Source organism: Nerophis ophidion, linkage group LG06 (genome assembly GCF_033978795.1).
Source record: "Nerophis ophidion isolate RoL-2023_Sa linkage group LG06, RoL_Noph_v1.0, whole genome shotgun sequence".
Lineage (NCBI taxonomy): Eukaryota > Metazoa > Chordata > Actinopteri > Syngnathiformes > Syngnathidae > Nerophis > Nerophis ophidion.
In genome coordinates, this window is record NC_084616.1 from 67908075 (window position 1) to 67923167 (window position 15093).

The window sequence follows — 15093 nt, forward strand, 5'->3', positions numbered from 1 at the left end:
TCTCATGCATTTTAATCCATCTATCTGTTTCTAACACACTTGTTCAAGAAGTCGCATTAATGGTCAAAAGTATAGCTAACTTCAGAATAACAATGTCATTAAAAAGAATTGCAGATGCACACATTTAGTTGTTGTCCAAATGAACGAGGAGGCGTAGAATTGTACAAGGGTACAGGTCTACGGGTTTCTCTCCTCATTGAGCTAAATTGATTCCTGTCTCTGTTTAATTCCTTGCTTCTTGTCTGTTTAATAAATGTCATCAGTGTTTGAACCTGACAGTTGTATTCGGTGTTAATAATATTACATGGCTCTTACGGAAATACATTTTAAAATATTTGGCTTTCATGGCTCTCTCAGCCAAAAAGGTTCCTGACCCCTGGTGTAGAGGTTTGAATAGAAGATAATGTTTGTCTGACAGGTGTATTTTATGCCCGTAATTTATTATTAGAAGTACTCCCTTAAAGGCAAAGGACTCATTTGTGTGTTTCAAGTGGGGTCACAATGACTGCTGCTCAGTAGGACATCATATACTTACTAATCTCAATCTAATTCTAAATGCCCCTCATTGCAAGTCTCCAGTTGTATGTCGTAATATGTTTATGTGCTTTGTTATTGAGTTTTTTTCCTGGTCTCTTACTAAACACCCCCGCCTCCAGAAGTTTAGTTTGGGACTTGTTTTTTTTTCTCCTCCTCTTTTCCTCATGTTTACTATTTTCCAAACCTTTTACGGGGCGCCGCCAAAGCTGCTCCTGTCCTGCTTTTCAAAGGCTCTCTGCTGAAAATGCAATTTTGTTGTACTTTTGAAGTGCAATGACGGGGGGCGGCATAGCTCGGTTGGTAGAGTGGCCGTGCCAGCAACTTGAGTGTTCCAGGTTCGATTCCCGCTTCTGCCGTCCTAGTTACTGCCGTTGTGTCCTTGGGCAAGACACTTTACCCACCTGCTCCCAGTGCCACCCACACTGGTTTAAATGTAACTTAGATATTGGGTGTCACTATGTAAAGCGCTTTGAGTCACTTGAGAAAAGCGCTATATAAATATAATTCACAATTCACAATAACAAAAAAAGTGCTATCCAATCCCATGTGAAGTGTAAATTATATTTTGGCAGCGATTGTCTCTAGTGACTCAAAGCACTTTACTTAGTGAAACTCATGATCTTAGTTACATTTAAACCAGTGTGGGTGGCACTGGGAGCAGGTGGGTGAAGTGCCTTGCCCAAGGACACAAGGACTGTGACCAAGATGGTGGAAGCGGGAATCGAACCTGGTACCCTCAAGTTGCTGTCATATCCTATGCCATTCTATCCTAATAACCTTACTTTCGTGTTTCTTTTATTTTGAAAAAATCTACCACGAGGACAATCTTTGATGTGCGCCTAAACCAGAGACTTATTCCTGGTGTATTTTTCAGCGTGTTCTTGTTTTTTCCAACTTATCTTCATCCCACAAACCACTTAGCAAGGCTCTCGGGCGTTTTTGTGTGTTCAAGATACTTTTCTTTTTTGGAGGGCCTAGTTATGTTTGGCTGCACTCTGTTTACGCGATCAAACTGCTTGCGCTGTCCAAACCTCTAGCGTTGTTTGGAGCGCGGTCGCATATTCCCGTGGAATTGCAGAAAAAGGGCATGCAATGCAGTGCCAGTGTCAATCAATCAATCAATCAATGTTTACTTATATAGCCCTAAATCACTAGTGTCTCAAAGGGCTGCACAAACCACTACGACATCCTCGGTAGGCCCACATAAGGGCAAGGAAAACTCACACCCAGTGGGACGTCGGTGACAATGATGACTATGAGAACCTTGGAGAGGATGAAAGCAATGGATGTCGAGCGGGTCTAACATGATACTGTGAAAGTTCAATCCATAATGAATCCAACACAGTCGCGAGAGTCCAGTCCAAAGCGGATCCAACACAGCAGCGAGAGTCCCGTTCACAGCGGAGCCAGCAGGAAACCATCCCAAGCGGAGGTGGATCAGCAGCGCAGAGATGTCCCCAGCCGATACACAGGCAAGCAGTACATGGCCACCAGATCGGATCGGAGCGGACCCCCTCCACAAGGGAGAGTGGGACATAGAAGAAAAAGAAAAGAAACGGCAGATCAACTGATCTAAAAAGGGAGTCTATTTAAAGGCTAGAGTATACAAATGAGTTTTAAGGTGAGACTTAAATGCTTCTACTGAGGTAGCATCTCGAACTGTTACCGGGAGGGCATTCCAGAGTACTGGAGCCCGAACGGAAACGCTCTATAGCCCGCAGACTTTTTTTGGGCTTTGGGAATCACTAATAAGCCGGAGTCCTTTGAACGCAGATTTCTTGCCGGGACATATGGTACAATACAATCGGCCAGATAGGATGGAGCTAGACCGTGTAGTATTTTATACGTAAGTAGTAAAACCTTAAAGTCACATCTTAAGTGCACAGGAAGCCAGTGCAGGTGAGCCAGTACAGGCGTAATGTGATCAAACTTTCTTGTTCTTGTCAAAAGTCTAGCAGTGTAAAGATGAAAGAGCAAGGAGAAAATTCCAGCCTGCGGTTCCTTATGTTCGCATGGAGAACGTGAGCTGTATTATGTGCTTTACAGAGATTGGCCACATGCAGACCACAGTGTGTCTCTACCTGGCTGTACAACCTCCTGAGCTGTAAGAGGAGAGGCGGTGGGATTTCTATCTTGGCTCTAACACCAAGGCCATGCAGCAAGAAGAGGGTTTCAGAATGTGTTTTTCAATAGATTTATCACTGCAACCCCTGCAGGTCCTCCTCCCATCACCCCTGTCTAGAAAGAGTCTACAAACGGTTACTCTTGGCTGCCCCTACTTCCATACCCACTGACAAAGCCAGTCCTGTAACTCTCGACACCTGACCAGGTCAACTGATAAGTGGCAACCAAGCTAAGTCAGCAGGTCCGGACTGCGTCAACTCCTGGTTCCTGAGGACTTCTGCTGTGAGTCTGACTCCGATCCTGCACTTGATCTTCAACCTGAGTCTGAAGTTAGAAAAGAATACCAACGCTATGGAAAACATCCTGTATCGTGCCGGTTCCACTTGAACATCAATGTGGACTGGAAGGACAACAGCAAGGCGGCATATAAGAAGAGCATGAGTAGACTATTTCCTACCAAGGCTGCCTTAATGCACGGGCTTACCTGGGCTGAGGCTTAGGGGCCCCACGCAATTAGGAGCTCCCGATTTTTGACGGATTTCTAGCGAATGTTTTCACGCTCTCCCCGTCTCTCTCTCACTTTTTCTCTGTTGCATAGTTTTTACATCGCCCATGTGAAAGACCGGCATGCTACTATTGAACTAAAATGCGGAAAGTCTCCTGGATGGCCAGCACATTACTTGAAATCGAACTGGCTCCTTTTACACTCGCAGAGACAAGCATGCGCCCTTTGCAAAGGAGATGTATTCATGAACAAAAATGTATATACCGTAATTTTCGGACTATAAGTCGCAGTTTTTTTCATATTTTGGCCGGGGGTGCGACTTATATTCAGGAGCGACTTATGTGTGAAAAAATTAACACATTATCGTAAAATATCAAAAATATTTTATATTCAGGAGCGACTTATGTGTGAAAAAATTAACAAATTATCGTAAAATATCAAAAATATTATTTAGCTCATTCACGTTAAGAGACTAGACGTATAAGATTTCATAGGATTTATCGATTAGGAGTGACAGATTGTTCTATATCAGTGGTCCTCAACCACCGTGGCCCGATTGGTACTGGGCCGCAGAATATTTTTTTAATTAATTTTTATTAAAAAAAAAATATATATATATATATATATATATATATATTTTTTTTTTTTTTAATTAAATCGACATAAAAAAACACAATATACACTTACAATTAGTGCACCAACCACAAAAACCTCCCTTTTTCATGACAAAGGAAAAAAAAAAAAAAAAATTGTTTTTAATTATTAAGCGTTGACCGGTCCGCGGATACAAAAAGGTTGGGGACCACTGTTCTATATGTTATAGTTATTTGAATGACTCTTACCATAATATGTTACGTTAACATACCAGGCACCTTCTCAGTTGGTTATTTATGCCTCATATAACGTACACTTATTCAGCCTGTTGTTCACTATTCTTTATTTATTTTAAATTGCCTTTCAAATGTCTATTCTTGGTGTTGGCTTTTATCAAATAAATTTCCCCAAAAATTGCGACTTACACTCCAGTGCGACTTTTATATGTTTTTTTCCTTCTTTATTATGCATTTTCGGCAGGTGCGACTTATACTCCGAAAAATACGGTATATTTTTCTTTAACTGTTTTTGAGCGGGGGGAAAGGTTGTTGAGGCAAAATTCCCTCGTCCCCAGGGCTCCTCTTTAGGTTGAGTCGGCCCTGAATCCTGCCCACCCGCTCCACCAGACAATTGAGGGACAGCGGAGCTTATAGTCCATCAGGCTCCTCCAGCTTTGCTCCCGCAGTAAACGCTACAAGAACTCCTTCATTCCCCACTTCATCCACCTGGACAATCACTCTCTGTACTGTAATAGTTAATACTGCGTTTATCGCTATACTGTTTAACATTACCACACCTTTCTTTGTTTTTAGTGTATTAATACGTTGTTTTTACTTATAATTACATTTTTTGTCATCCCATTGTATTGCTGCTGTCATATACTATCGCTTTGTTGTTGATGTTGTCTATTGTACTTTTATTATTTCTTCCTCCTTTTTACAGTCCTTCAAAGTGTGGGATGTCATTTTCTCTTTTAATTAAATTACTGTGTCCAACAATTTCCCTAATGATCAATATAGTTTGTCCAAGTCTTTGTAAGGGTAAACTTACTACACTATCAAATAGTGTGTAATGTATACACACACATATATATATATATATATATATATATATATATATATATATATATATATATATATATATATATATATATACATGTATATATATATCCATCCATTTTCTACCGCTTATTCCCTTTCGGGGTCGCGGGGGGCGCTGGCATATATATATATATATATATATATATATATATATATATATATATATATATATATATCTATAGTCTTTGTAAGGGTAAACTTACTACACAATCAAATAGTGTGTAATGTATACATATATATATATATATGTATACACATATATATATATATATATATATATACACATATATATATATATATACATACACACATGTATAGTAGAAGACATTAATATTGTTCATTAGGAACGGCTGGAGGAAAAGAATGGAATAAAGTTTTTTTTTGTTCAATTGCATATTCAGTCATTTTTAGACCCTGAGTCAAGCTTGAGAGAAAGTCTGTTGTTTTAGGAGGTTACAAAAAACTACTATACCTCCCAGGAAGCCCGAGTCAGAAGCAAATGATGATACCTCGCTGCTAGGCAGTGAATTGTCGATCTGAAGACAACTTTGGCATTGATGTAGTTCAATAGAACTAAGGATGGGACTATCTGCTCATCATCCTGATAGTCCAGTAATCTTCTGGAAGACTCTGTGGATCAGGAATGTGAAGGTTTCTTACAATCTGGCATTTAACACACCAGGACCCACAGAGAGTGACTAAAAGTAATTCAACTACAAATGATGGCCGTGTGCTGTCTAGTCTACCAGAGCACGACTTAGGTTGAGATCTGCCTGTGTGGCCGACGCTGGCTGCACCCTGATGGTCGGCCTCTGGTACTCGGGGCTGGAGCTAACGGTGCTGTAGGAAGGAGGACCAGCTGTGCTTTGCCTCTGGAGGATTTGGAGGATGGCCTGGATGTCTGTTGTCATCTGGGACTCCAGCCTGGAACAGCAAAGACCACAACGAAACATGGATCTTTATGATTTACTTGAGGTTTGCATGGACTGATAAAGTACCGCGGTACTAATTAATTAAAAACAAAACTATACTGCCTTTGAAAAACACTGGCACTATTTTTTTTTAACCGCATGTTGCCATGGGGCAGTGACATACAGAGCCGAGGCGCATGTTGAGTGTGTCTACTGGAGATGCGCGGTTTGCGGTTGACATAACGAAAAAATTGATTTTAATTAGGCCGGGTGGCGGTTGAACAATCCGGAAATATTTGATATGCATGGTTCTGTGATCGGTATCCTTTGCCATTCGAACTGCCATTTAAGACCCGTGTCATAAAGCGATGACGACAAAAAGAGACGCTATTATTATCCTGAATGGCTGGCGGTAGTCACCCAGATAATAAGTATTAGGGCGTGCTATGAAGCCATTGGCTTTGTCGCCTTCTACAACATGTACGATCTGCTTGCAAGTCCAGCAACATGTTGTGTGTGGCTTCCGCAGCAACACGCACACGACTGCAAGGCATACTGGGTGACACAGAGTACACTACTGGTTGTGATATAAACAATTTTAACACTCTTAGTAATATGCGCCACGCTGTGAAGCCACACCAATTAAGAACGACAAACACATTTCGGGAGAACATCCTCACAGTAACACAACATAAACGCAACACAGCAAATACCCATAATCCTTTGTATTCATGACACTTCCTGACTATTTTATACACCCAGCTAGCAGTGTGTGGCTTCACAGCGTGGCGCATATTAGTAAGTGTTAAAGTTGTTTATATCACAACCATCAGTGTACTCTGTATCACCCAGTATGCCTTTCAATCTTGAACGTGTAATTGCTGAAGCTAAACACAACATGTTGCCGGACCAACAATCGGTTCTTACATGTTGTTGAAGGCGTCTAAGGCAATGGCATCACAGCACACCCATATTGTTGTAATCAGGATGAACGCTATTGGATTGACGCAGGATAGTTAGCGGCTCTAATTGTCTTCATTACTCTGTGAAACAGGTTTAAATAGCTCTGTGAGTGGTAAAGGCGGACAACCTCTGATGTAATTTAGCGGGCGGTTGGCGGGCGGGCACGGTCCTGATAAAATTTTGGTTCGGGTGGATGACGACTTTGGTGATGCGGATGCGGATGATATAATTGCCTATCTGCGCATCTATAGTGTCCACACACACACACACACACACACACCTGCGTATACAAGCAGAAACGGGTTGGAAAGAAACAATGGCGAAAAAAAAATGCATTTTGACAAGTTAAGAAGGAGGGTGCAAGAAGTTCATTATCGAGGTATTTGGCCTTCAAAACTACCAATAAAGGTGACGCTTTAAACAATGACGCGCCGTGGAGAAAGTGCTGCTTTAAAACATGCCTCACCAAAGTTGACTTTAAAGTATTACAATCTTTGCTTCAAACTTAGGTGAACAAAGTCAATGTAGATATATTCATATCGCACATTTATAAAACAGACTACTGCCCCGAAATGCTGTATAGATTAAAATCCATCCATCCATTTTCTACAGCTTGTCCCTTTTTTTGGGGTTGCGGAGGGTGCTGGAGCCTATCTCATAAAATATTAAAATATGGAGAAAAAACAATCAAAAAAACAATAGGCACAAAACACTTTGTATATAAAATACAGTTAAAACTAATGAAAAATTTGTAAAAAAAAAAAAAAACAAGGTGTCACAAAAGTCCCAATAAATACAGAATATATATATAACACAGTTATTGGATATAAAGAAAAAGATAAAAATGTCATTACATATGTCCAGCTCATCTGGTGTCCAACGCCAGCTAAAATAAGTGAGTTTTTAAAGAAGATTTGAAAGTAAGGAGAGATGTTTTCACTCTGAGATTCAGAGTGTTTGAAAGTTTAAGGCCTGCAATTACAAAAGCTTTGTCTCCTCTAGTCTGCACTCTCCACCTTGGGCCTTCTAAGATGCACTGGTCAGATGACCTTAGAGCTCTGGCTAAGATCATCTGACCTTAGCCAGAATAAGTAGGTCAAATATACTGTATTTTCCGGACTATAAGGCGCACTTAAATTAATTTGTTGTTCCTCAAAACTCGACAAGGCACCTTTTAACCCGATGCGCTTAATGTAAGGAATAATTTTGGTTGAGCTTACCCATCTATTTTATTTGGTACACGATGTAATGATAAATGTGACAAGTAGATGGCAGTCAAACATAAGAGATAAGTGTAGGCTGCACTAAGATGGCAATGACTCAAGTAAAGTTAAAGTACCACTGATAGTGGTTAAAAAACACTGTCTGCATTTGACCCATCCCCTTGTTCCACCCCTTGGGAGGCGAGGGGAGCAGTGAGCAGCAGCGAGGCCACGCTTGGGAATCATTTTGGTGATTTAACCCCCCAATTCCAACCCTTGATATGTGCCAAGCAGGGAGGCAGTGGGTCCCTATTTTTATAGTCTACTCGGCCGGGGTTTGAACTCACGATCTACCGATCTCAGGGCGGACACTCTTACATGGCCTCTAAACAACACCAACAATTTATATGTTCCATTGAAAATATAAAACATTACACACTGTGTCTAAAAAATATATCAAAATGTTTTAGTACGACTTTGGTAAGCTATTAAGCCGCACCGCTTGATGTGCTTCAACAAACGAGTATTATTGTGGTGTGTGTATAAGGTAAGACATATCCGGCAATTAGTTTCGCAGTATTATGCAAAAGAAACTTTTCTTACCTTCTGGTACCTGCTGATCTGTATTTGCGATCTGCATAAATCCTAGAAATTTGCGCGCCTCTGGCTTTGTAGTCCGTGCCGACACCGTAGTCGATACGCTTTTTATTTTTCTCTATCTTCTTGTTATGGGACATTCATCCTCCACTGTTGACATTTCTAATAATAAGTAGGGCAAAGTTCTTACATATATCTGTCAGTAAACTTGCCATAAAAGTGCTAAAACATACCGGTGTAGTGAGTTTATATTATTCACCAAAGGAACTTAAAGTTATTAAAGAATTCTGATCGAACAGTTTTTCACGGGACACATTTCCGGTGTTGTTTACAGATGAGGAGATGCTGCTCCGTTGTAAAATCTGAATGTAAGTAAAACAGTTAGCTCCATCTTTTGACACTTCTTCCACGCCCGTCCTTGCACGCTACACAACTACAATAAAGATGACGGGGAAAAGACGCTGCTTAAAGGTAAGCCACGTAAATAAGACCGCCCACAAAACGACGCATCCGGAAGCGACAGTCACACAGCGGCTAGAAGATGATCTGTAAAACATAATCTATACAACATGTTGACAAAGAACCACCATTGCATGTTATGTAGACCACAAGGAAGTGTTTTCCATTTCGAAAAACAGAATTATAATATACCTCTTTAATGCGCCCTATAATCCGGTGCGCCTTATATATATATAAAAAAGATAAAAAATAGACCATTCAACGGCAGGTCCGGAAAATATGGTATAAGCTGAACCCATGGAGGGATATAAAAACAAATCAAATCTAAAACTGAATTCTAAAAACAACAGATAGCCAGCGGAGAGAAACCAGTACAGTAGTGATGTGGTCATGTGTCCTCGTTACTGTGAGCAGGCGTGCAGCTGCGCTTGGACAAGTAGTAAGCAGCGAGTGCAAGACTGATTAAAGCCAATGTACATAGAGTTACATTTGTAAAAACTGGATGTTATCAGTGCATGCACCACTGTTTCTAACTACTTTATGGGCAGGTAATGTTTGACCTTCTGAAGTACTCTAAGCTGCAGAAAGCAGTTTTTACCACTGAGCTTATTTGCTTGTCAAGTTTAAAAGAGTCATCAATAAAAACACCAAGACTTTTTGCATAAGAGCGACAGTAGGACTGCAGTGGACCAAGGGCACTGTTCAGGTCAGAAAAAGATCAGACTTGCCAAACACTATGAGCTCAGTTTTTTTGTAATTTAAATGAGGAAAAATTAATGGACATCCAGTCTTTACTTCTTGTAGACACTGAAGTTGAATCAATTCCTCTGCAGATCTGATAAAGTGGATCAGGAGCACCCACAGCCATCCCTGAGGATGCCTGTGGCTAAAAATATCTTTAAACTGAAGCCAAACAAGGCAACTGGCCCAGACGACCTGAAAACCAGTCTATTTAAGGACTGTGCTCTGCAGGTGAATTGAGTCTTTTCAAAGCTGTTTAATTTCCTTTCTTGTCACAGGTGTGCCCATCCATCCATCCATCCATTTTCTCCGCTTGTCCCTTTCAGGGTCGTGGGGGGGTGCTTGAGACTATCTCAGCTGCATTCGGGCGGAAGGCAGGGTTCACCCTGGACAAGTCGCCACCTCATCACAGGGCCAACACACATAGACAGACAACATTCACACTCACATTCACACACTAGGGACCATTTAATGTTGCCAATCAACCTATCCCAGGTGCATGTCTTTAAAAGTGGGAGGAAGCTGGTGTACCCTGAGGAAACCCATGCAGTCATGGGGAGAACATGCAAACAGAAAGATCCCAAGCCCAGGATCAAAACTCATGACCTTTGTATTGTTAGGCACATGCACTACCCTCTGTTTCACCATGCTGCCCCAGGTGTGCCCTAGTCTTGTAAAAGTTGCATCATAAGGCCATACCAAAAAACCCAAGCCAGAAGATTGTAAGCCTATTGCCATTACCCCCAACTTGTGTAAAAACCATGGAGAGAGTTTTAGTTGTTATTTTAACCACAACATGGCCAAGTGAAACTACACCCTCTCCAGTTTGCCTACAGGAAGGAGAGGGGTACTACTGATAATGCTGTGCTGACGTTGCAAGACGCTATCACAAAGCAGCTGTCAGTCGCTACAGCATATACTGTATTTTTTGGACTATAAGTCACAGTTTTTTTCATAGTTTGGCCAGGGGTGCAACATATACTCCGGAGCGACTTACGTGTGAAACACACCTGCCAACCTTGAGGCCTCTGATTTCAGGAGGTGGGGGGGTGGGCGTGGTCGGACTCAATGACGTCATAACTGTAGAATGATCGAGGGCGAGTTCTTGGTTTCTTTTGTGGGTTTATTGTTAGGCAGTTTCATTAACGTCCTCCCAGCGCGGTAACAACACACAACACCATCAGTCACGTTTTCGTCTACCGTGAAGCAGTTCGTCTGCCGTAAACAGCAATGCTGTGACACTCTTAAACAGAACAATACTGCCATCTACTGTACATGCATATGTCACAATAACATCTACGGCTTTTAGAGAGTGCAGAAAAACGAGGAAGATACAGCCATGGCGACGCCGACGACGAGTAAGATGAAGAAATACGCTTGTAAGTTCCAAGCCGCAGCTGCGATTGGACCTGGATAGCCTCCGGGTAGAAGTACTGGACTACAAAGTGTTTGGCAGTGAAGATCTTCCTCAGGAAGCAAAGATTGATTGGTTTTGGGCCATGCCAGGGAGAGATGGAAGATTCCAGACTCTAGTGCATTTGATGAAAGCACTTTTGTGCGTGCCACACAGCAATGCATCATCAGAGAGGGTGTTCAACATGGTTAGAAAAATAGTGACAGAGAATAGAACAAGGATGGACAATTCAACCCTTAACGCAACAATGAGTAGATGAGTGTTATATGCGTGTATATGTGTAAATAAATGAAAACTGAAATTCAAGTATTTCTCTTATATACAGTATATATATATATATATATATATATATATATATATATATATATATATATATATATATATACATGAAATACTTGACTTGGTGAATTCTAGCTGTAAATATATTCCTCCCCTCTTAACCACGCCCCCCTCGACAAAATGTATTAATTAAGCGTCCTGCACATTCATCCATCCATTTTCTGATGACATAATTAAGCAATCAATCAATAAATGTTTTTTATATAGCCCTAAATCACAAGTGTCTCAAAGGGCTGCACAAACCACAAAGACATCCTCAGTAGAGCCCACATAAGGGCAAGAAAAACTCACCCCAGTGGGACATCGGTGACAGTGACAATGATGACTATTAGAAACCTTGGAGAGGACCGTATATGTGGTTAACCCCCCCTAGGGGACCGAAAGCAAAGGATGTCGAGCGGGTCTAACATGATATTGTGAAAGTCCAATCCATAGTGGATCTAACATAATGGTGAGAGTCTAGTCCAAAGTGGATCCAATATAGTAGCGAGAGTCCCGTCCAAAGTGGAGCCAGCAGGAAATTAAGCACTGCACTTCAATCTACCTTCAACACAAAAAACTGAAATCCTAAAAGTAAACTTCACCGTGAAATCTAAGCATTTAAATCCTTCATAATGTTACATATTTGTGTCAACTATATTTTCAGTTTATTTTCCTGAAAAAAAACATCAACAATTTGTTTAAAATATACAGTTCAGTGGTGTCCTTGTAATTTCATTCAGTCACGTTATCTTAAAACAGAAGTTGCATCAACCACATCTTCTGCAGTCCGTGAGAACAAGTAAGTTTACTCCTGAAGTTTTCTGTAGTCAATGGTGTTTTAACTACAGTATGACTGGGGATTCAAATCGAATAATAATTTTGATATAAATATTTTTGGGGGATTATATTTATTGTCTGTATTGGCCCTGCGATGATGCGGCGACTCGTCCAGGGTGTACGCCGACTTCTGACCGATTGTAGCTGAGATAGGCACCAGCGACCCCAAAAAGGAATAAGCGGTAGAAAATGGATGGAGGGATATATTTATTTTAGAAATATTTTTTGTACAATCACTGTGCTGTGTTTAATGTCAACATGCTATTTATTATTAGCGAAAATATATTTCATTTGTTTGCTCATTTTTATGCTAAAACTCACTCTTCTTACTTTCAGTTCTTATTCAAATGAGTTTTTTTCAGTTGAGTAATTTTGTTCAAGAATAAAATAACGTTGCCTAAAATGTGTATGTTATCAGACTTGAATTTTACAACAAAAAAGGTGCGTACACTATTTCCGTAATTTTCATCATTTATATTCATCATCTCTGCTTGATGGTTGTGTTTTCCCACTCAGACAGACCAACAAAGAAGTACCAGTAGACCCTTGGCTTCTATGAATACCTGTTGAGGTGGCGCTGCAGCAGGTCCAGCCTTTGGTCCACCTCTATATAGTTGAGATCTGTGTCGCCGCTGCCCTTCCGAGCTGGCATGGCTTGACACGGTGACGCTACCTCCCCCTCAACACTGCAAGCTGAATATGTCCCCTCGTCTGCAGGCATCTCTGTTGGAAAAATGTGCATTAAGTTGAAGTTAAAGTACCAATGCTTGTCACACACAGACTATGTGTGGCGAAATTTGTCCTCTGCATTTGACCCATCCACTTGTTCACCCCTTGGGAGGTGAGGGGAGCAGTGGGCAGCAGCGGTGCCGCGCCCGGGAATCAGTTTGGTGATTTAACCCCCCATTCCAACCTTTGATGCTGAGTGCCAACTAGGGAAGTAATGGGTCCAATTTTTATAGTCTTTGGTATGACTTAATCTGACCTCGCTTATCTGCCTGGTAAGTTTCCTGTTGTGTTTCTTGAGTTATAGTCTCTCTCAACCATCATGAGCCCTCAACAGTAAATGTGGTATTTTACTAAAATACTACAATTTGCAAACAGGAGAAAAGTATAGCATTATCAGTGTTGGTCATCTTACATAAAAATGTAAATAAATGCAAATTATTTCTCCCAAATGTAATTGAGTTAGTAACTCAGTTACCTCACTGTAAAAGTAATTAGTTACTCAGCAAAGTAACTGTGACGTAATGTATCATTTCGTCATTGTATATGTTCAATAATATACAAATTATGTTTTTTTCACTGATTAGAGCATGGGTGTATTTTTATTTGGCCCTTGAGGCAATATGAAATTAACATTAGAGCTCGCCCGCCAGGTTTATACAGCGGCGGTGCCTCTGTAACACCACATAATACTCATACTCGCCAACCCTCCCGATTTTCCGGGACTCCCACATTTCAGTGACCCTCCCTAAAATCTCCCGGGGCAACCATTCTTCCGAATTTCTCCCGTTTTCCACCCGGACGACAATATTGGGGGCGTGCCTTAACAGCACTGCCTTTAGCGTCCTCTACAACCTGTCGTCACTTTTCCTACATAGAAATAGCGTGCCAACCCAGTCACATAATATATGTGGCTTTTACACACACACACGCACACAAGTGAATGCAACGCATACTTGTTCAACAGCCATACAGGTCACACTGAGGGTGGTCGTATAAACAACTTTAACACTGTTACAAATATGCACCACACTTTGAACCGACACCAAAGAAGAATAACAAACACATTTCGGGAGAACATCGGCACCGTAACACAACATAAACACAACAGAACAAATACCCAGAACCCCTTGCAGCACTAACTCTTCCGGGGACAATACAATATACCCCTCCGACCTCCCCAAGAAATAATTAACATGTTACTCATGCACTTTCTCTTGCTACTTCAAGGCCTGAATGTTTGATTCATTCATTATTGTTATTTATTTGCAAATGTATTATTAGCCGGTGGAACATTTTTATTTTGATATTTACCTCAGAGGGCTGCAAATAGAAAAGAGGCATTCAAATTGTATTTAAATTTTATTTGATATGCGATTGATATTTTTAAATTATTATTATTATTTAAAACTCAATTTAACATGTCACTATAAAGTTATATAAGCCTTGCTTGTTCAATATTAAATGCAAAACTTGTTTGGGTCCCTATTAAAAGGTTAATTTGTTCAACATTGGCCCGTGGGTTTGTTCAGTTTTAAATGTTGGCCCAATCTGTATTTGAGTTTGACACCCCTTGATTAGAAGAATAAAAACAGTATATTCAGTATTTTAGAACATTTGGCACATATCTGATCTCAATATATTGCAGTGTGCAATATGATATGCATAGAAATAAAAATGTACAAAAAATGTATATTCCGTAAAGTAACAATGTTAGAATATTGACAGTACAAAACCCAATACGGTAGGTAAAATGCCACAAAGGAACATTTGGCCTTTAAATAGAGCAGTTCTCTGCACCTGTATACTAAAATACAGCCCGCAATAACTTAAAAACAGTTTACCACTTTGTGCAAATTAATGATATACATTCAAGTAAAACATTTAAAAATGTTCTTGGATGACAATCTGACATAAACATTGCTTTTGTGTACAACTATTAGGGTCTTTTCTTTGCTCATTTTAATCCTGCAAGCGAGTAATCATCTGTGACTAATCATGATTAATCCAAATTCCAAAATGTAGTGAATCTTATTTAAAAAAAACATTGGCAGCATTTGGC

The 15093-nt window shown here is 40.4% G+C and overlaps 1 protein-coding gene across 3 annotated transcripts in view; it reads right to left on the reverse strand.

Moving 5' to 3' along the window:
* Positions 1 to 5150: 5150 nt before the first annotated feature.
* kcnh7 (potassium channel, voltage gated eag related subfamily H, member 7) overlaps positions 5151 to 15093 on the reverse strand; it is a 104093-nt gene continuing 94150 nt past the window's right edge. For all 3 annotated transcript variants that reach the window (XM_061904687.1, XM_061904686.1, XM_061904685.1), the window contains 2 exons: positions 12869 to 13028; positions 5151 to 5784 (listed from right to left, as the gene is read on the reverse strand). In XM_061904687.1, coding sequence (XP_061760671.1) covers positions 5598 to 5784; positions 12869 to 13028 — 347 coding nt within the window. In that variant the 3' untranslated portion in view covers positions 5151 to 5597. The remainder of the gene's footprint in view (positions 5785 to 12868; positions 13029 to 15093) is intronic.